This window comes from Amblyomma mixtum, unplaced genomic scaffold (assembly GCF_055824585.1).
Source record: "Amblyomma mixtum isolate Tamu unplaced genomic scaffold, ASM5582458v1 scaffold_24, whole genome shotgun sequence".
Classification (NCBI taxonomy): domain Eukaryota; kingdom Metazoa; phylum Arthropoda; class Arachnida; order Ixodida; family Ixodidae; genus Amblyomma; species Amblyomma mixtum.
Window position 1 is genome coordinate 645,625 of NW_028317721.1, and position 21,812 is coordinate 667,436.

The 21,812-nt window shown below is 50.8% G+C and overlaps 2 protein-coding genes and 1 pseudogene across 2 annotated transcripts in view; 2 read left to right on the forward strand and 1 right to left on the reverse strand.

The window, feature by feature from the left end:
- Positions 1 to 20,657, forward strand: part of LOC149324549 (uncharacterized) — a 78,036-nt gene extending 57,379 nt beyond the window's left edge. The window contains exons 4-6 of the mRNA XM_089565432.1: positions 296 to 378; positions 17,611 to 17,836; positions 20,547 to 20,657. Of these exons, the coding sequence (XP_089421558.1) occupies positions 296 to 378; positions 17,611 to 17,836; positions 20,547 to 20,657 (420 nt within the window). The remainder of the gene's footprint in view (positions 1 to 295; positions 379 to 17,610; positions 17,837 to 20,546) is intronic.
- On the reverse strand, positions 11,455 to 12,371 carry LOC149324550 (uncharacterized; annotated as a pseudogene).
- Positions 14,890 to 17,265, forward strand: LOC149324551 (uncharacterized). Its single transcript, XM_089565429.1, has 2 exons — positions 14,890 to 15,879; positions 17,258 to 17,265. The coding sequence occupies exons 1-2, from the start codon at positions 14,925 to 14,927 to the stop codon at positions 17,263 to 17,265; spliced, it is 963 nt and encodes a 320-aa protein (XP_089421555.1). The 5' UTR covers positions 14,890 to 14,924.
- Positions 20,658 to 21,812: the final 1,155 nt, after the last annotated feature.

The following is a 21,812-nucleotide window of genomic DNA, read 5'->3' on the forward strand; positions in this document are numbered from 1 at the left end:
CGCCACGGCATCCATCCGTCCCCTGTGGTTCATTGCGTGATTGCAGCATGCAAACAACACTGGCTGCCCACACATGCTTACCGCAATTGTTTTGATCAACGTCGACAAACGTTTTTTGCGTGGCGGAATGCATGCAGCCGGCAAGACAACCACGTGCTAAGGAAACTGTTTCAATTCGGAGACTTTCACTTAAACATTGTGCGCATTATTGCTGGCGCGGACTACGCGACGTTTCTGCGGTAGTTTTTATTGCTCTATGTCTATTAACTATCCTTTATTTTTCTTCCCTTGGCAGGAAGGCGCTCTGCATGTGGACAATTTCTGGATGTCACTAGGAAGCTACGGTATCTTCAGCCTAAAATTCACTGGCGGCGACAAGTAAGTCCGTTTAAGAGCGCCTGTTCTCATTGCTGACGTCCCTGGCCTACGTGTAGGCGTGGCTGCGATTGTCGGGAATCCGCATATGGCTGTTTTTGCCGAAAGCGTTATACGAGGAGTATTACTTACAGGGACCCTGAAATGGTCTCCTCAATCATATTCTAATGCAACAGCTCTGTAGAGGTGATCTCTGCAGGTATTCTAGTCGAATTCAAAAAGCTGCGCGTGGAACGAAGAATATACAAACAATTTTTAAATCTTGCCGCTCACAGCCGATTCGGCCGACACCTCACCGCACGTTTTTAGCCGCCCCTGCCCAGTGACGTAAACTCGGGCAGCCTGGGCATAGACTTTGCGACCCTTATCATTGGCTCTGTCCACTAACGTCGCGCGCAATTTTTGCAACTCTTCCGCGACTTAGCACTGATGTTCCTTGAAATACAATTTTATTGATTGCTTATTATTTTTTAAAACACACGTATATATACGTGTGTAAGAATACAGAGGTAAGAATTCAGAGCTTTTCATGAAAGCAGTGTAGTACTCCCGGCGGAGAAGGAAATCCATCTGCTCACAAAAGCACGCGCTATCGTAAAATCTTTGCGCCCGCCTTTGCGAGCCTCCTAGCTGCGCCGACGAGTCGCTGCTGTCATCCCTGTCGTCGACCTGTCGATTTCGGTATGGCGTGCACTGATAAGGCTCGAAGCCCATCTTAGCAGTGGCTGCACGCCGCCGCGCTTCGAGCTCCGGATGCACGTCGTTCGAGCAGATAGGCTAAAGCAGGGGACACATGTGCGAAACGCGCCGCACCAATCGTGGCTTGCGAACTGCCACCCCACAGCAAGCAGGGACACACGGAGCGGCGAGCATCGCTGCGCCGCTCCACCCAAGCGCCGCCCACAAAAGATGTCGCACTTCGCCGCCGGGCAGCAGTGCCTGAGTGCTGCTTGGGATGGTGTACAAATATCACAAGACAAGATCGCCTTGCTATCAGAAAGCCTGCCAGCTGTACCCCAGCAGCGACAAAGCATGACTTCTTATGTTGGGAACTTTCGGCAACGGCGCCGCTCGCGGGCTCTCCGAGCGATGAGCTCTGCTGCTGCCCGGCTGCCGTGGTCGTCGTTAGGCCAATAGCCTGTTTCGCATCGAAGCCACAGCGGCTGGCGCTTCGGAAGTCACCTGCGCTATAATAAAAGGCCTACTCTTCACATCTCTTTACTGCGAACTCTTCCCATAATAGAAGATATGTTCGATTTCCACGACGCCTTCAGCAACGGAGCTAGCAGATGGCAGGTGAACCGCCCCAAATAGCAGCAGCACCAAAGTGGCTCTGGGATGAAATTTGCCCATATCGCAGTCATAACTTATAGCAACTCGCTATTGGCCAACGATCGTCAGAAATTATGCATTTTTGACAGCCATCTATTCCTGGGCTTGCTAAGAATGTGAACAAGCAATACTAGCGTGTTTTTCAGTCGCCGGCGGCCAATATCAAGGCTGGCAGGCCAGCCCGGCGTTGCTCGGCCCCGAGCACCTCGAGGAGCGCGCTCTACGTCATCATCACGCTGCCGCTCTCCGCACTCGCATTGATTGTCTTTGCCGCGCGCGGCTCGTCGTTCACATCTAGCAAGTTGGACGCAGGAGACGACCTGCGATCGGACGTTGCGACGGCGTTCGCAACGGCGCGCCTCAGTGAATCACCTCACTTTTCGGCCATGTGTCCCAGCGTTTAGGACAGGAGGCTATGTGATAGTGGCTGAACGACGAAACTCACGCGTGGGAAAATGGCTGCGACCACCGGAAGTCAACAAGCCGAGCGCCATTGCTTGACGTATTCATGGGCGGAGCATCGCTCCGTCTTTTCTTTTTATTTTTTTTTCCCCCGAGAGAGCCTCGCGTGTATGAGTTGATGGTATTAAGTAGGGAGAGTTGGAACATCATTTTTAATAGGCGATATTTTCGGTGTTGAACTTCGCTTAACAATTTTTGCGGCGCGGTGAAAAGTGATGGAATACCGATCTCTCGTGCGCTTCTGCTATATCCTTGGCAAATAGCTGTTCAGGGCTCCTGTAAGAAGGTCTGCACTTTTTAAAAATGAGGTTCTGAGTTATAAGAGCTCTTTTTTCGACGTAAGGTTGGGTGTAGCGCATCGCAATACAACTATGATGTGCTAACTAGTAGGCTGGCTAACTAATACTGAAAGTTAACGTTTTAACAATTACTGTTAGTCTCCTTATATATGGAGAGTCGTGTATTCCACAGTAAATAGCATACATAATGTTTTTAGAATTTTGATAAGGCATTAACTCTCGGCGTCTAGGCCCTGCAAATTTTGTTTACATTGGGCCAAAATACATGCGCTTTTCGAAAAGTTTACAGGAAAAGCAATCACTCAAGTGCACGTAATTTGAAAGCAAGGCAAAACAAGTTGCGCCACAGAGTGCAGGGTTGCTACGTTTTTGAATCTTTAAAATCTGATATGAATATTAGGTAGGCTGGACAACGCGCATCTCATAAATACGGAGACCAAAAACTCCGGACATGAACTGCAAAGCATGATGAATGAATTAGAGAGGCAGAGCAGAACGGTGGGGCTAAAAATTAACATCCAGAAAACGAAATTAATGTTCAAAAGCCTAGCAAGAGAGCAGTAGTTCGCAATTGGTAGGCAGGGGCTGGAAGTAGTAAGAGAATATGTCTATTTTGGGCAGGTGGTGACAGCTGACCCCGATCACGAAAAGGAAAAAACTAGAAGAATGAGAATGGGGTGGAGCGCATATGGCAGGTTCTCTCAGATCATGAATGACATTTTACCAATATCCCACAAGAGAAAAGTATAAAACAGCTGTACCTTACCGGTACTCACCTATGGGGCAGAAAGGTGGAGGCTAACAAAGAGGGTTCAGGTTAAGTTAAGGACAACGCAGCAAGCTATGGAAGCGCGTGGAGTGGGTGAGGTAACCAACGCGGGTTAATGACATCCTAGTCGAAATCAAGAGGAAGAAGTGGGCTTGGGCAGGGCATGTAATGCGAAGGCAAGATAATCGGTGGTCCTTAAGGGTAACGGAGTGGACTCCAAGAGAAGACAAACGTAGCAGGGAACGGCAGAAAGTTAGGTGGGCGGATGAGATTAAGAAGTTTGCAGGAATACGGTGACCGCAACTGGCGAAGGACAGGCTTAATTGGAGAGACATGGGAGAGGCCTATGGCCTGCAGTGGGAGACGTCAAGCTGCTGCTTATGATGATGAGGCTGGAACTTATTGAACGCTTTCTGCAGTTTTTCGTGCGGGTATGTTTTGACGTTTCATAATTCATTGTTTTAGCCGTAGGGCCTCTTTATATGACGTGCACAGAACAGCAGGTGACACGCATGCGAGCCGAATCGCCTCGAAGCAGGTGGGAAGCTAAAGGTTGTAATAAGGGAGCAATTACTCATTGACATCAACTCGAGCGCAGCCATACGGCTACAAAGAATAGCTAAACAGATTTCTCAGGAACTTCGTAGTTAAAGAAAAATTCCTCCTGGTTCGGGGTTCGAACCCGGGACCACCGCTTCACCAGAGCAGTCGCTCTACCAATTGAGCTGACAGGGACGGCAAGCGTATGGTAGAGAGCGAATTCATCAATAACTCGAAGTGGGAACAGTGTTGGTCAAATGTGTAGGGGAGCTGGTTCGATCCCGGCCGCGGTGGCCGAATTCCGATGAAGGCGAAATTCTAGAGGCCCGTGCACTGTGCGATGTCAGTGCACGTTAAAGAACCCCAGGTGGTCGAAATTTCCGGAGCCTTTCACTACGGAGTCCCTCATAGCCTGAGCTGCTTTGGGACGTTAAACCCCAATAAACCAACCAATGTTTAAGGAATCCCCCAAGGTAGAGTAGATTTGAAATTAGGAAGTAACTACTCATTGACATCCACCCGAACGCAGCCATACGGCTGCAAAGGAAGGCTAAAAAGCTCTCTTAGAATCTTCGTTTTTAAAGAAAAACTCGACCTGGTCCGCGGTTCCAGCCCGTGACCCCCGCTTCACCGCAGCAGTCGCTCTACCAATTGAGCTAACCGGGACGGCAAGCTATTGATAGGGCGAGGGCGAATTGATCACTAACTTGAAGTGGGGACTGTGTTGGTCATATGTTTAGGGGAATTCCTCAAGGTGAAGTGGATTTGAAATAAGGAAATAATCACTCATTGATATCCTCCCGAGTGCAACCATACGGCTACATAAGAACGCTAAACAGCTTTCTCAGAGACTTGGCATTTAAAGAATAATTTGTCCTGGTCCAGGTTTCGAACTCGGGACCACAGCTTCACTGGAGCAGTCGCTCTAATCTTGGAGGATTGCCCTAAACATTTGACGAACACAGTTCCCACTTCGAGTTATTGATAAATTCGCTTTCGCCCTGCCATAACCTTGCCGTCCCGGTTAGCACAATACAACCAATTTTTTTGAGCTAACCGGGACGCCAAAGTTCTGGTAAGGTTTTCTGTTTCTTTCATGGTATTCATTTACATGGTTTTGTACAGAAAGGATATGAATATATATCCTTTCTGTACAAAACCATGCCAATAAATACCATGAAAGAAAAAAATAAGTCCCGGTTAGCTCAGTTGGTAGAGCGACTGCTCTGGTGAAGCGGTGGTCCCGGGCTCGAACCGCAGACCAGGACGAATTTTTCTTTTACAACGAGGTTTCTGAGAAAGCTGTTTAGCTTTCCTCTGCAGCCATATGGCTGCGCTCGGGTGGATAAGAGAGAGTAATTACTCGCTTATTTCGAATCTACTCCACCTTGGGGGATTCCCCTAAACATTCGAACAACAAAGATAAAGCTTGTTTGCAGACTGACACTTAGAGAACGAGGTATCAAGGTATGCACCGAGTCGTTGTGCGGTTCTGTCGTCGTGACGCACCCTTTTTTACTTTCTCGGGGGTTACCTTAATTAATATCAGCCGTTTCCCAGTGAGCGTATTGTCGATTTTCACAAACTCTAGCCAGCACCACAGTTGAGCCAAGATTGCTACCGTAAAGACGAATCCGTCTTTGATCAGCCTGGGCGCTTCAGCAAGTTCCAGAATGTCGCCCTTTTTGAGTAAAGTTGAGCGGTTAGTTTTAGCTAATCAATTTGTATGTTTGTGTAAAGCATAGAAGCGATGACGTACTGTGGTTCGTCGACATGTGTCTCAAAACATATCTTTGACCGCTTCCAGGGCGTTCTTGGCGATATCAAGACTGCCAGCGCTGAGTTCCTATACTAGAAGAAAGGGGAAAAAGTGCACACGCATCTCGTGTTTAGTGCTACACTGTTGCAGTTAATCAAGGCTAAGAAATTACTGCAGAGCACTGAAAGCTAAAAAGCTTCGGGATAGTTTCGCTTTTGATTGCCGTGTGCTCGAATTTCATTTTAGGTAGCTGGATGCCAGAATAATTAATGTATGACCATCAACTCAGTCAAACAAGCAACGTCATTGTTTGTATAGATTCGTGAACAGGCTTCTTTAGAGAGCTGGAGAGATCTGCTGCGGAGGAAAATATAACGTACATGTGCTTTTTTAAGGGCGGTCTGCTCGTTCCTTGTTTTTCATTTCTATTCAGCGCCGCTTCGGCCCAAGCACCATCCATAAATGCCAATATACCTGCAGTAAAGTTTCGTTTCCCTTAGCTAAAAAGAGGATGTGCTAAAAATGCATTTCAAACGTATTGTATTAATTTCATATATATTTGGCATTTTTTTGTCCCTGTGCTTAAACTGCAATACGAATGCTTTCTAAGTATACTATAGGAATAATTTTTGAACGTTCTTAAAAATACGTTAAAAATACATTTTTTCTCGATTAGCGTATTTATAATGCATTAAAAGTATACGTTAGAAATAGGCTATAAATATACATTTAATACATTAAAAATACATTTGCTCGGGCTTAAAAAAGCGTCTAGCGGGCGGCTCCATGGAATGAGACGGGTTAAGGGTTCATCTGGAGAACAAACTGTACATGAGTATTTATCATGAATTAACAGGAGTCTGAAATTATAAGGTCACGTGACTGAATGGGCACTGCAGATACCTAGATACAGCATACCAAGCCGACGGTGACGCGGCAAACTAGAAATCCTACGACAAGCCCTGTACTTGGCTTGCCTTATATATACCCACCGAGAACGACGCACTATGTTGCCCGGTGAGGCCTTTTTTTGCGCAAAGACTGTGGGCTGCCAAATTATCGCAGAAGTACCTTACTGATTGCATTCGAATCTGCAGCGAATCGAGAACGGAATTGCTAGTTGAAACTTGCGTCAGGCATAGGTCAGGAGTCGAACTGTCAACCAAAGTTACATGCGCGTCTAAGGAGCCGGTCGGCCTTGCCAGTCGGGGTCCGTTCCGCTGGCGTATTCGGGCCCAGAAGTACCCAAGGCGCTTTTGCTGGTATAATGGTATCACATTCTTACACGGAAATGTTCAAATGACATCTGAGTCGAATGTCATTCGAGAATTGGAATGACATTCGGAATCGACGGACTCCCGCGGTGCTACACGACACTTTCCAAACGCATTCGAAAGCCTCAGCTCGTTTTCAGTGTACAGCGACGACGACGGCGGCGGTCACACTAGTCCGACAACGGCAGTATATATCACGCTCAACAACAGCATGTGATTATAGTGAAACATCTAGTTTACTATAAATATAATTCTAGAGGGACATGTTCTTCAGGCCAACGACACCGACGAATCCGGTCGGCGGACGGTCAGCCTTGTCGGCGGCTGAGCGAGAGCACGGTGATGAGGCGGCGGTGTGAATATGCTCGCGTTTCTAAATGACCGAAACGAGCGGCTATATTTCACATGTGCACACCTGAACACTCACCAGCGATAAGCGCTTGCCAAATCAATTTCAGTCGACGACGGCTCTCTTCCCTTCCGCGACGACTAGGCCCAGCGAGTCCGCAGGGTTGGATCAGTGATTGCGGTGGTTGTGAAGAGCGAATCAAAAGCTTTAGCGAATGAAAATGGTCACCGGGTGTAGTTTTGGCAACAGTGACCTGCAATCAACTATTGCTTATATCGCAGGGCACGCTTATGATGAACGGGAAACGCCGGTGTGACCCAGACTGCCGAGCCGTGCTTTGCGGCCAGCAGCAGTCGTCGCCGTCGCTAGCTTGTGGATAAACAAGTTAGGCGGTTTCAGTTAAAGCGAACAGACATACTTCTGGATAAAGTAGTTTAAAAAAAGTACTGGTCACGTCAGAGAAACCCGGGACAAGAAGCGAGAAGCGCCGATCCTGCACGATGCCAACAACCCGACTGTCAAGTGTTTCTCAGGCGTGCGATCGCGTCATCGCTTCCCACATATTGTCGCACTGCGTGAACAAGCACGAGTACAACCAGTAAAAAAGAAACAGATTGTTTAATAGAACTAAAGCGCAGATTGCGTTTTATGTTATGAAAAGAGCACTAGCTGTTCGTACGCAGCGATGTAAACAACAGTATGAGTACAGTCGTCCTCATCGGCGCACTCCTGGGAAAATTTCATGCTGACGCGGTTAATATTCATTGGCGTAATATTATCTTCAAGCACACCCCTTGGACAGATCACGTGTAGCAGCGTTAGATGACATTCGGTTGGAAGGCATTCGAAGCGCCCGTGTAGCAGAGGTATAAGTGGTGATCACCCTCCTGCTAGAGGTTACCATTGTAGGGCGTAAGCTGCTCGGAGATCCTCACAGAAGACAAGACGTCTGTTTTGTTCAACCGTTTATTCTCTGAGTAACGGAGCTGCGGCGGGGAGCGCGGGAGGCGCGCCCCGCCGCTGCGAGAGGGAAAAGGGAGGAGAAGGAAAGAGCGCGCCAGATGCGGGGGCGCGCGGGGTGCGGTCGGGTTTCTTTGAAGGGACGCCGCAGACTTCGACCGCAACGGCGTTCACCTCACGTTGCCGGAGGCATAGGGAAGAAGCACGCGTAAGTTGTGCCGGCGAGGGCTGGCGCCATGGCTGGCGCACTACACAGCTCCCCCCCGAGAGAGGAAGCCAAGGCGACGAACGATTTACTTCTTTGGGCAGCTGGGATGCCAGTGGACGCGACGAGCCGGATGAGCTTGCTGTCGGTCGGAAATGAATGGGGCTGTCGCAAGTGCAGGCGCCGAAACGCAAGAGACTGGGGCCTCGATGTACGCTGGCTTGAGTCGTTCGAGGGTCACTGCATCTCGCGTTCCGTTCAAGTCTACCAGGAAAGTGGTAGGACGGCGCTCAAGGACGCGGAAGGGGCCGGGATAGTGTGGTTGGAGGGAACCACGCACAGGGCCGTAACGCACGAAAACATGGGTTGCTGTCTTTAAGTCTGGAGTCACGTACACAGTGCGTTGGTGTTCTCGCGTCGGCTGTGGTTGAAGGTGGCGGAGGATATGCCGGAGCCTGTCGACGTATTCACTTGCTGTGGACGGGACGGCGGGTTTCGTGCTTTCCAAGAAATCGGCTGGAAGACGAAGAGAGGTTCCGTAAACAAGCTCGGCACAGGCGCACGAAAGGTCCTCTTTGAAGGCAGATCGGATTCCGAGCAGCGTGAGCGGAAGAGCTTCGACCCACTTGGCAGGGGGTCCGTGCGCCGTAAGTGCTGCTTTGAGGTGCCGATGGAAACGCTCTACGAGTCCGTTTGTTTGTGGATGGTAAGATGCAGTCCGTAGCCGTGCTGCTCCGAGCAGTTTGAGGAGTTCTGTGAAAAGCGATGACTCGAACTGGCGACCGCGGTCCGTGACGATGGTTGTGGGGCAGCCGAACCGCGCTACCCAAGTAGAGACGAAGGCCGCGGCGACAGTGGCTGCTGTGACGTCGGCGATTGGTGCAGACTCAGGCCATCGGGTGAAGCGATCGATGCATGCCAATAAATACCGGTAGCCTTGGCAGTAGGGTAGGGGGCCAACGATGTCGATATGGACTACTGCGAAGCGTTGGTCGGGCTGCAGGAAACGCTGCGTTGGGGGCACAGGGTACCGGTGCACTTTCGCACGCTGGCAGGGTGCACACGCGCGGACCCAGTCGCGAATGTCGGTGTTCATGCGGGACCAGACAAAGCGGGATTTGATCAGCTTTTGAGTTGCACGAATTCCAGGGTGGGAAAGGGTGTGCAAGGATTCGAAGATTTTCTTGCGGAAATCGATGGGCAAAACGGGCCTTGGCGTACCTGTGGAGGTATCACAAACGATTGGCACGTCTTCAATGAGGACTGTCTCGAGCTTCAGGGATGTTTGCGCTGTACGTAGGCGGGAAAGCTCGGGGTCGCTTGCTTGCGCTGCAGACAGTTCATGTATGTCGAAAGGAAAGGAGTACGAAGAAGTAGATGTTTCGGAACGACTGCGCGTGACGGCATCGACGCGACTGAGGGCGTCAGCCGGGGTGTTGTCGGCACCACTGATGTGTCGGATGTCAGTCGAGAACTCAGATATGAAGGAAAGTTGTCTCACTTCCCGTGGCGTATATAGGGATGCAGAACGGCTAATTGAGTAAGTAAGAGGCTTGTGTTCCGTGAAAACGGTAAATGCTCTGCCCTCAAGCAAGTGGCGGAAATGACGCACTGCCAGGTATATGGCGAGAAGTTCGCGGCCAAAAGCACTGTATCGTGTCTGGGCAGGAGTCATGCGTTTTTAGAAGAATGCGAGGGGTTGCCACACGCCACTGACCTGCTCCTGAAGGACAGCTCCGAGCGCAGTGTTGGAATCGTCTGTCATGAGTGCCAGCGGATAATCGGGGTTTGGGTGGGCGAGTAGAGTGGCGTCGGCCAGAGCGCGCTTGATGGCATTGAAGGCATCGTCCGCAGTGGTGTCCCAGTGTAGCGTTTTCGCCGAGTGCTTGCCGCACAGCATGAGGTCAAGTGGTTCAAGCAGGGTGGCGCAGTTTCTGATAAATCGGCGGTAAAAATTTACGAGGCCAAGAAACTGGCGGAGCTTCGTGCTTGAAGTGGGCTTGGGAAACTCGGTGATTTCTTTCACTTTTTCGGGAAGCGGGCGGATGCCGTTGTTGTCCAGGAGATGGCCTAGACATTCGAGAGCTGGTTGTCCAAACTCACTCTTTTCGGTGTTGACAACAATGCCGTTAGTCGAAAGACGCTCGAAAAGTTGGCGGAGGTGGTGCAGGTGTTCTTCAATACATGAACTTGCCACGACAATATCATCCACGTAGGCGAACACGAAGGGGAGGCCACGTACGACGGAGTCGATGAAACGCTGGGAGGTCTGTGCAGCGTTGCGAAGTCCGAATGACATTCTTAAGAATTCCAACAGTCCGAATGGTGTCGTGATCGCTGTTTTGGGGATATATTCTTCCGTTACAGGGATCTGATGATAAGCCCGAACAAGATCTATTTTTGAAAAGATGGTTGCACCGTGCAGAGAAGACGTGAAATCTTGTATGCTGGGGCAATGGGTATCGGTCCGGGACGGTCTTGGTGTTCAGAAAACGATAGTCTCCGCATGGTCTCCAATCTCCTGACTTCTTCGGGACTAGATGGAGTGGAGATGCCCAGCTGCTGGAAGAAGGCCTAATAATGTCAAGTTCCAGCATATGCTCGAATTCTGCACGGGCCACCTTTAGTTTGTCCGGAGCCAGGCGTCGTGGGCGAGAGAAAACAGGTGGTCCCGATGTTAAGATGTGGTGTTGAACGTCGTGGCAGACGGGTTGAGTCCAATACGGGGGTGACGTTAGCTTGGGAAATTCATTAATCAGGGCTGCAAATGGCTCTTTGGCAACTGTAGCGCGTTAGGGTGCTACATCGGTAGTTGCGCGCGCTGCTATGCCGTGAATAAAGAGTTTCGTTGCGGAGTCAATGAGGCGCTTCCGCTTGACGTCGATGAGGAGCTCGTGCTTCGTTAGAAAGTCGGCACCAATTATGGCAGAACCAACGTCGGCGACTAAAAATAACCACCGGAAGACTCTTCGAAGCCCGAGGTTGAGCGTCACAGAGCGCTGTTTGTAAACAGGTATGCGCGTTCCGTTCACTGCTTGCAGGTACGAAATTGCAGCAGAAGCACGCTCTGCTTTTGTGGCTGGGAGAACGCTCACCTGGGCCCCGGTGTCAATAAGGAATTTCTGTCCGGTGGTTCTGTCGTAGACGTGGAAAAGGCGACACTCTTCTTGGCACAGACCGCTCGTCGCCGCTAGTGGTCGGCCGGCCGGTTTTCCGTCCAGCTGCAAGGCAGGAGGCAGTGGCGAGCGTTGGCGCCGAAGTGACAATGGTAATAGCAGATGCGTGGGCCTGTGGATGTACTTCGCTCACTCTGTCCGCGCTGTCCAGGCGTTGAGGAGCGGTGACGTTGGCGTCCACGGCGTAGAGGCGGCTCTGAGTGTCTAGTTGCCGCAATCAGTTTTTCGAGCTGCTGACAAAGGCGGTCAACTTCGGAAGGCGTAGCGGTGGTGGATGCAATATGCGACGGCTGAGGAGTGGTGATGGGGACGGCCAACGGCGACGACTGTGTGGGCGTGCTGACGGCAGCGACGGTCAAGTGCGGGGTGGCCACTTCCATCACCTTGTCGGCTAGCGCGGCGAGTGATGTTAAGTCCATGGTTGTGGCTATGGCAAGCACCATTTGGACGTTGGACGGCAGGCGCTGCAGAAAAAGTTCACGCAGCACAGCATTGACCTTGGTCTGCGCACTGCTACCGAGAAGCTGCGTCATCCGCCGCAAGAGCTGACTTGGTCGCCGGTCACCGAGCTCCTCGGAGGAGAGTAGCTGCTGTATTTTCGTCCTGTCGGACGCGGCCGTTCGTTGCAGTAGGGCTGCCTTGAGGTCATCATATGGATGTGCCGGAGGATTGGTGCTGAAAGAGGTATGTCGGACACCTCCTCTGCAGCTGTTGATGGCAGTGCGCCGACCACGTGGTGAAATTTCTGCTGCTGTGATGAAATTCTCGAAAGCTGGAATTGAGATTCCACTTGCAGGAACCACACGGCTGGGTTGCGTTCCCAGTACGGTGGGAGACGCACTGACTGCAGAGACGGCTTCGCCGGGCACATCTGGCGTTGTCTGGTTGAGGTTGGGCGTAAGTGGCTGATTTTGTTCCATTTCAGATGCGTGCGTTGACGTCCTGTCTTCAGCGTGGGGAAAAGCTTGGCTCTACGTTTCTTAGGTTCGTCGAAAACCAGGTCACCAATTGTAGGGCGTAAGCTGCTCGGAGATCCTCAGAGAAGACAAGACTTCTGTTCTGTTCAACCGTTTATTCTCTGAGTAACGGAGCTGCGGCGGGGAGCGCGGGAGGCGCGCCCCGCCGCTGCGAGAGGGAAAAGGGAGGAGAAGGAAAGAGCGCGCCAGATGCGGGGGCGCGCGGGGTGCGGTCGGGTTCCTTTGAAGGGACGCCGCAGACTTCGACCGCAACGGCGTTCACCTCACGTTGCCGGAGGCATAGGGAAGAAGCACGCGTAAGTTGTGCCGGCGAGGGCTGGCGCCATGGCTGGCGCACTACACCATAAAGGAAAGGATGACAAGAAAGGGAAAGTTTTCACTCGTCGCTGAAACGTCATTTCGAGCCTTAGATAGTTCCACGGTAGCTTGAAGTGTAATGCAAATATGTTTTTCGCGGACTACCCATTTGTTAGAAATTAAGTATACTTCAGACGGATTAATTGCGTATTTACGAAAGTACACTTTAAATACATGGCCAACACCAAAATGCGATTTCCCGAAACTCGATTTCGAGCATTACATTGTTCAACGTCAGCTTGTAGTGCGCTGCAAACATGATAATGCGGACTGCCAATTTACTAGAATTTCAGTATTCTTTGGACGAATTAATTGCGTATTTCCGAAAGTACAGTTCAAATACATTGACAACATGCAAATGCCATTTCCCGAAACGCGATTTCGAGCACTCGACTATTCAACGGCAGCAAGAAGTGTGTTACAAATACGTTTAAAAAAACTGCCCGTTTGTTAGAATTGAAGTATACTTCGGATGTATTAATTTCATATTTACGAAAGTACACTTTTAGTACATTGACAAGATGCTAAAACGGCATACATATACGTTTAGAAGGACTGCCCGTTTTGTAGAATTGAAGTATACTTTGGATGAATTAATTTCATATTACCGACAATACACTTTTAATACACTGACAAGATGCTAAAACTGCATACATATTTTTTCAAGTATTTGAAAAGTGCTCGAAGTATGCTTTAAGTCAGGTATTTTTGGCACATTTTAAATATATTGTTACAGGTTCTATTTACAAATACTATTTACAAGGCAGGTCGAGAAGAGCCTGGTGCGCCGGCGGCAGGATACTGGACTTTCTCTTCTTCTTCCAGCCGCCGCACGTCTTCTTTGTTCCTCAGAGCCCATGCGCAGCACGTGACATTTCCCCGTTCGCAGACGAAGCCCTCTGGGCCAGTGAATCAATCGGGATCCCGAGAGTGGAATGGCTTCAGCCGTGCGACGTGCACGACCTGGGTTGTCCTTGAGCGGCGTCCTTGCGTTGATTGGGGAGAGATGACATAGTTGAGGTCATTGAGGCGAGCAACAACGATGAACGGGCCTGTGTAGTGGGATAGCAGCTTTTCTGATAAACCACGCTTGCGTAGGGGCGTCCACAACCATACAAGGTCACCGGGGAGGTAGGAGACATCCTTGCGCCGGCGGTCATAACGCTGCTTAGAGCGATGCTGTGATGCCAAGGTGCGTATCCGGGCAATCCGACGGGCTTCTTCAGCGCGACATAGAGTGTTGGCAATAGAAGGCTCGGTGTCGAGAGAGAAAGGTAAGATGCTGTCGAGGGAGCTTCGAGGCGGACGGGCATAAAGGAGGAAGAATGGGCTGTAACCAGTTATTTCATGCCTCGACGTGTTATAGGCGTATGTAATGAAGGGAAGCACGTCGTCCCAGTTCTTATGGCGGGAATCGACATACATGGCCAGCATGGTCGTGAGTGTCCGATTGGTACGTTCAACCAGTCCATTAGTCTGGGGGTGGTACGGCATCGAGTGGCGAAAATGGCATGAACTAAGACGCAGAAGCTCTTCCACAACGTCTGCCGTAAACTGGCGACCGCGGTCACTGATCACAACTCGAGGAGGTCCATGCCGGAGGATGACAGCACGAAAAAGGAAGAGCGAGACCTCAGCAGCGGTGGCGCAAGGTAGGGCGGCGGTCTCACAGTAACGGGTGAGGTGATCAACGCACACTATAATCCAGCGGTTACCGTTGGACGAGCGGGGAAACGGGCCGAGCAGATCGAGTCCAACTTGTTCATATGGCGTGCTTGGAGGTGGCACAGGATGCAGGCGTCCAGGCGAAGAAGTCGTGGGAAGCTTGAACCGCTGACACTGCACGCAGGGGGCCACGTAGCGCTGAACCATATGACGCATTTTTGGCCAGTAAAAACGTTCTTTGATGCGGTTAAGGGTCCTGGCAAACCCCAAGTGCCCAGCCGTGACGTCATCGTGCATTGCCTGCAGAACAGAGGAGTACAGAGTAGCCGGAACAGTGTGGTGCAGGTGCTGGGTCGATCACCACGGACCCTTCTCGCAACCGCTGCAGCCGAAGAATCGCCGGATTGCCACCGTTGCCCGTGCAAATGCCCAAGGAAGCCGACGCACGTCCGACCGGCGCAGCAACGCCCGCTTGGCAGCACTACCGTGAGCCGCGGACGTTTTCCGGGAAGGCTGGCGAAGACGTGGATGATTGGCTCACCAATTACAAGCGGGTGAGCAAATACAACGGCTGGGATGCCACTCTTCAGCTGGCCAATGTCGTCTTCTTTCTCGATGGAACCGCGCTAACTTGGTTCGAAAACCATGAGGCATCAATAACGAGTTGGGACCGCTTCATGGAAGAGCTCCGCAGCTGCTTCGGGGATGCCGTTGCCAAACGAAAATGCGCTGAGCAGTCTTTGCTTCAGAGAGCGCAAGTGCCTGGAGAGACCTGCACGACTTACATAGAAGAGGTCTTGAAGCTGTGCAAAGTCGTTAATCCCAGTATGTCCGACGAAGATCGCGTTGGTCATCTCCTCAAGGGCATCGCAGAGGACGTCTACAGCTTTCTTATTAGTAAAGAAAATTTAGACTCGCCCACGGATATCATCAAGCACTGCCGCACCTTTGAAGCTCTAAAACTGCGTCGCATTACTCCCAAGTTCGGTCGCCTGCCTAACGTCACCACCGTCGCCAGCGTGGATTTCCACGAGCCTGTGAATGCGGCGACTCTCCCTGACGTCATTCGTCAAATCGTGCGTGACGAACTCTCCCGGCATCAAGATGTTGCGCGCCGCAGTGAGGTCCCGTATGAGAGCTGTTCTCTGCAGGCGGCTCCCGCCTACCGCTCCTCCCCTTGGAGTTCGTCTGGCCAGGCCCCTACCAGTGCTCCTCGCATTGATTACAGCGACGCTCCCCGGATCACCCGCCCCGGCCCCAGGGCGCCAGCTCGTCCGCAACGCCACCAGCGGCAGCCGGAGTACGATGGTCGTTTCGACACTGGCTACGAGGAGTGTTATCCCGAGTGCCCCCCCGACCCACCACTTTGTTACCGCTGTGGTATGGTCGGTCACATCTCTAGATTCTGCCGTCGCCGGGGCCAGTATTCCCGCTCCCAGCGCCAATGGTCATACCCTCGCCCCAGTTTCAATGCGCCTGTTCATGACCGTGTCTTCACATCGTCTCAGCGCCCATCCAGTTACGCGCCACCACGGAACGACTCCCCTGCCTCTGACCGAAGTCTGACTCCACCTCCGCACCGCTCTCGCCGCTCGCCTTCTCCCCAACGTCGTTCCCCACCGTCCCCGGGAAACTAGCGTGTGCGGCCGATGGAGGTGCGGTCGCCGGATCATCGATAGTGCCAATTCCTCTGCCCATTGTTATGTTAAGGAACCGCCTTGAAGTTTTAGTGGACGGTATTTGCGTCATGGCCTTAGTGGACACTGGTGCCACGGTGTCAGTGATGAGTTCAACTTTCAAGAACCGCCTGGGTCGTAAAATAATGTTCGCTTGGGATCGTGCTGTTATATTCCGGGGTGTAGGGGGAGAATCATTGGTTCCGATTGGTATTTGTTTTGTGAATGTAGTGATCGCTGGCCACATGTTCCGAACTGAATTCACGGTGCTCCCTCGTTCTACGCATGACATCATCCTCGGTATTGACTTTTTGCACCAGTGCGGCGCTACTCTCGACTTCCGCAGTGGTGGCATATCGTTAAGTCCTGGGCTTCGGTCAGCTCTCATAGAAGACGCGCCAGTGGTTGCCCAAGTGTTTTCTGTCTCTGAAGATAAGAAAGGGGGATCCCGTGTGCCACGGGTGTGGTCTATGAGATCCCCGTTTCTTGTGGCAAAGTGTACGTTGGCCAGACAGGGCGTTGTGTTAACGAACGTGCCAGGGAACATGAACCAAGTTTGAGAAACGCATCAGACTCATGCCTGAATCTACCCGCCCATTGCCGTTCTTGCAAGGACCAAAACGATGAGAACTGTCACGGCTTGACAAAATCAAAATTCTAACCAGGAGCAAAGATAGATTAGCTCGGAAATTGTCCGAAACATTTTTCATCAAGTCAAAAGACGACATGCGTGTCAGCACCACTTCTGTCTCCCTGCATGCCAGCGCATTCAGATTGCTTAAAAATAAGGGACGAAATGCGTGAACCCACATTAATCTACCTTTGCTGTCATCTTGGTCATCTTGGCCTTTCCTTTTGTGGTCTGTCGCAGATGCGCATGCGCTCACGGTCGTCTTTTCTTGTATGTTCTACGAAAAACGTGTTCAATAAACATAGTTGGAGTCAGCGCCCGTCCTGTCATGTCCTCTGTGTATTCGTCCTAAAAGATAGCGCTGCTTAAATTTTAACGAAAGAAACCTAGACATGTACGAATTTACCGGCTTTCCTAATAAAACTTAGTTTGTTGCTTCTTTTTTCTACAGCGCAGTAACATACTTATGCCCCATTTTGACGGAAAATTACTTAGAAAAGTAGCGCCGAACCGGGACAAAATGTTAAAGAAACATAGAGGATCAAGTGGTCGTATTAGAATTATAATTGGTCCAACCGTGTAAACTGGCATGCGTTCCTAATGAAGTTAGCAATCGTCAGCGAATATGCAATAACATTCTAAAAAAAACATTCATGAGACGGCGCCAGCCGTTGTTTCGGTGTCCAGTGATATTTGTCGACTAAAACGCAAAATCGCTACTCAGTTACCGAACCAAGAGGCTCCCTCGGCGGCTGCGCCATGCTTGCCATCACACGGCGCCTACAGGGCATGCCTTTGTTTCAGGGTGTACGTGAACATCCACCAATCTAACCACAAGATCAGTAGGGAGTTCAATGTTGGCAACACGAAGAACGGTGACCTGGTCACCTGCAATATCCGGATGACTACGAAATACTTCTTGATATTGTTCTCTTTCTCCGCCAAGCCTACTCCAGTGGAGCCTGCAGATGTATTCCACCTACTTCAGGTGGATTTCTCCGGCAATCTGACAGTGCGGCGCGCAACCTACGTAAGTCTGCGTGATGTGATAATTCAGTGCATGCAGCATATTGCAAGAGTGCATTGTTACATTCTACAGCTCTCGGTGTGCTTTGTTATTATTAATGATGTTGTTAGAACAACAAGGTTGCGTTAGTTTGCTGTCACGCAGTCGCCTCACGAATTTATGAGTAAACCGTTACGTCACCGGCTGCTGTGGTCCCCTCTTTTCTACGGCTAGATTTGGCCCATTTTGTCATAATAACATTAAACGTTACCTCTGAAACACGATGTGTCTGTGGGCAGCACACTGGTACTAGTTATGCAGTTCATTTGCCATCCGCTTGTAGCATAATTTCGCGCGAACAACGAGAATTGTCTAACAAAAGGTAAAAACAGCGCTAATTTAAAACAAACCACACCTAAAGACGGACAGGACGGGCGCTGTCCTTTCCGCCTTTCTTTGTGGTTTGTGTTATATTTAGTGCTGCTTTTACATTTTGTTAGACAATGCTCCACCAAGTATCTCAGCAAGATGTACTGTTGAGCAACGAGCTTGGCAGTGTACGGTTTGTTATTGTTAGCTTCAGTTGTACCGCTAATGACGGGTGGTCTGGCACCGCAGTAATCGTCAGCCACATGTCCCCAACGCCAGACCAGTTCTATCCTAGTTCTCCGGCCTATCCGAGTTGGAAGGTGCGCTAGAGACCTCCTTGCCGTTGAGCGGCAACTGCACGTGCAAAGATGAGCTGCCACAGATGTGGTCAAAAAACGTTATGAAATAAGGTAAGGCCACAGGTCTTGTGAGGCTGCCCGGGAAATTTTGCATTCAATTCTGTTCCCACAAATCTGAACTCTGGTGACCGACGAGTGGCCACAGTGCTGTAATGTACGAACCAGGAACTACGTGTTTAGAATGCGTGGGTGAAAGTTATGTCGGCAGCAAGAAACGTGCCTCACTCTCTCTCAGGAGGGGCTAAAGTGGGAAGCACTGTTGTCCAAGGTGTGTGCGGGTGCTCCTTGGAGCATTCTCACATTTTGGAAGGTGTTCAGGCTGACAGGTTGTTTTTGCCTGCATGCAGAAGAGCCCAGGGACTGTGGCATCAGCTTGCCGAATGTGAAGTGGCGTCGTAGATGGCGCCTGTCGCATCACTGAAACTTCAAAATTTCACCAGCACTGCGACTAGGAAAAAGAACAGAGAAGGAAGGACAAGGACAAGCGCTTGTCCTTGTCCTTCCTTCTCTGTTCTTGTTCCTAGTCGCAGCGCTGGTGAAATTTTGAAGATGTACCAACTAGCTCAAACCACGATTTTATTGAAACTTGATGCTAGGACTTGATAATCTGCAACTCATGCGTGTCCTGGTAAGCTGATGCCTCGGAAGGATGTACTAGGACAAGAGGTTGATGTAGATAGATTGTGGTCTCAGCCATTAACAACGAGGTCGCTAGGCAGCCTAGCAACTAGAATCTCCGGGTTGCGAACGAGTTTACTGTTGACTGGTTCAGCTACATGAGAATTGACGGGTCGTGCGGTGTTCTGCCTGTCATCGAGCAGCTTGCCTGGATGCCGGTGCAAGGCGCTACGGATACAGCGGAAACCAGTCGAACTCATCACGCTAAATTCTGAACGGCGGAGGCTCCGAGAAGGGTCACTCGCAGACCTGGGAAACATCGGCGGGCCTGGCTTAGGCAATAAAGCTCTTCGTATCTAGTTAATTCGACTTCCATTAATTCAGAGCATTGTCTAATTCACACCCCAAATCTTGGTAGCTTAAATGTATTTATATTTACCCACACACTTCTCAAGATCACTCCAACTACGCGTACTGTGTGTGCATTTGTGGCAGTCACTGCCTAACAGGCAAGATATAGCTTTTAAAGACATCAGGAGTGAAATCAGATTTGTGGCAATGTGCATGCGCGATAACGACTTGTTTAGAGCGCTCATCCACTCAAAAATTACGCGTGTATACTCCCTGGCGCTTCGTTCAAGTGATCTAGACAGGTATGTGGACGACTGCACTACTTTATGGCGTTCAATTATGATAAGTCGAACGCTTTTCGCGGCACTTAATGATATTGGCGAGACAGTGGGGCTCGCATCAGCACGAGGGGGTGATGACGCTGGTAAAAACATCGGTACAAATGGCGCCTATGTCCAAACAAACTGTAAAGAGCCATACTCATCACTATGATCATCAGTTGAGAAGCTACGACATGATGTCCTCTAGTTTTGTGCGAAGCTCTTGCATTTCCTTACGTGTTTACATTGTTTCCGGCTTCTGGCCGCTGCCAGCATTTTTTTGTCTGGGCCGCTATAGTCGTTTGCTTCACACCTTGAGCGCTGGCGCATGGTAATTTGTTTTCGCGGTGTGTGCACGCCTGCTTGACTGCGTGCGTAGATAGGAGTGTGGGAGGCTGCTAATGCCCGGGGTATTCCGAAAGGCTTATAAACTAGTTCTTCCACCCCTGTGCACGAACTGCACCATTAGGTGGAAATGTGAACAAATAATTATTGCTACTCAAAATTTGTCTTCAGAAAGAATAAAAAGTCACATTTCATCCAGAAGTAATTTTTTATTGCTGGATGTAAGGTGGGGTTTATTCGGAGAAGCTTCTTAACGGGAGCAGGGCCAACAGCAGTCCGAGGTCAGCTAGTAAAGCCAGGAGCGTGCACCAGACGATGGCCATGCGGCTCGCGCGTATGCCCGGAGTCTTCCTTACAATGATCCCCTTACAGAAGAGGAGCCATCCTGGCGACATAAGGGGCGGACAAGACAGCGGGGGCGTAGTATGTCTTGAGGCCCTGGATATCGACACTCTCATGGATGCGGCGTCTGAGATCCTGTGAATATAGTTGAGTGGTGTTGCGACCCGGGTAGCATGGCCGGAGACCGGTGATGGGATGAGGAGGATGGAAGACTGGCTTAAGAGGAAGGTAACGAAAACTTTATACACTTATTTACATTATTTACAAAGAGGGACTGAGAATGACTCTCAGTAGAAGGGAACTACTTCGTCAACCGGAGTCGACTGGAGCTAGCAGGCTTCTCTCGGCCACACTCACAGCTGAGTTAAATAGGGTTCGGATTCCCCAGATCCCTGGCTGGGGAATAAAGTTCGAAGAGCACTGTCCAATCGGATGGACCGAAGTGGGCGCTGGTGTTACCACCCACGGCAGGGGCGGTGCGGGCTCTTCCGCTCTCTCTCGCAGCTCGGTCGATGAGAAGGGGTAGATGCTGACTAATCCGACACGACTGGAAAAGATTCTCCCGCAGTCTACCAGCAGGTGAATGAACGTGCTTCCCCGCCTGATGTCCATAACACGAGTCGGGGACACAGCCGTCTTCAATGAACAACCAGCGTGACTGTGCGTAGCACCCCTCCGTCCTTCGACGACCCGAGGGTATACACTTGGCCTGACTGGCGCCGCCACGCCGCCTCCGCTTCCGCTGTGGTTGCCGCTGGCAATGCCTCCTGCGCATCTCCTGCCTTCGTCGCTGCTGCCGTGGTTACCTCCGCTCAAAGAAGTCCGCTGCACTAATCCACTTAGAGGTAGGAAGGGGGGCATCACAAGCACTATACTGCACCACCGCCGTCGCGTGGTTGTTGGCCTCGTCGACTGTTCACGGTTGCTGCTTGATCGGGCCCACGTGGCCAGAAGTACGCTCATGACACTGGAGATGTGTGCTTCAAGATGCGACAGGGCCCTGTATATTTAGCGCGCAGTTTTCGGGTGAAGCCCGGAGTACGGGGAGGTGTCCGCAGCCAGACAAGAGTGCAGGGCGGGAAATGGTGGGAAGGTTGATCTTCGTCATGGCGGGTTTTCTGAAGGGACTGGGTAGCTGTCGTGAGCGACAGGTGATCTAGCGGCAATCTTCGGCGTGCCTGACGCCTTCGGTAACGGTGGTCAGGGTTGTAAAAGAGAACAGTATCAGTGGGATCGGCGAGATGTCGACCAATAAGGAGAAAGAAATGAGAAAATGCTGTTGTAGACTGCGTAGCA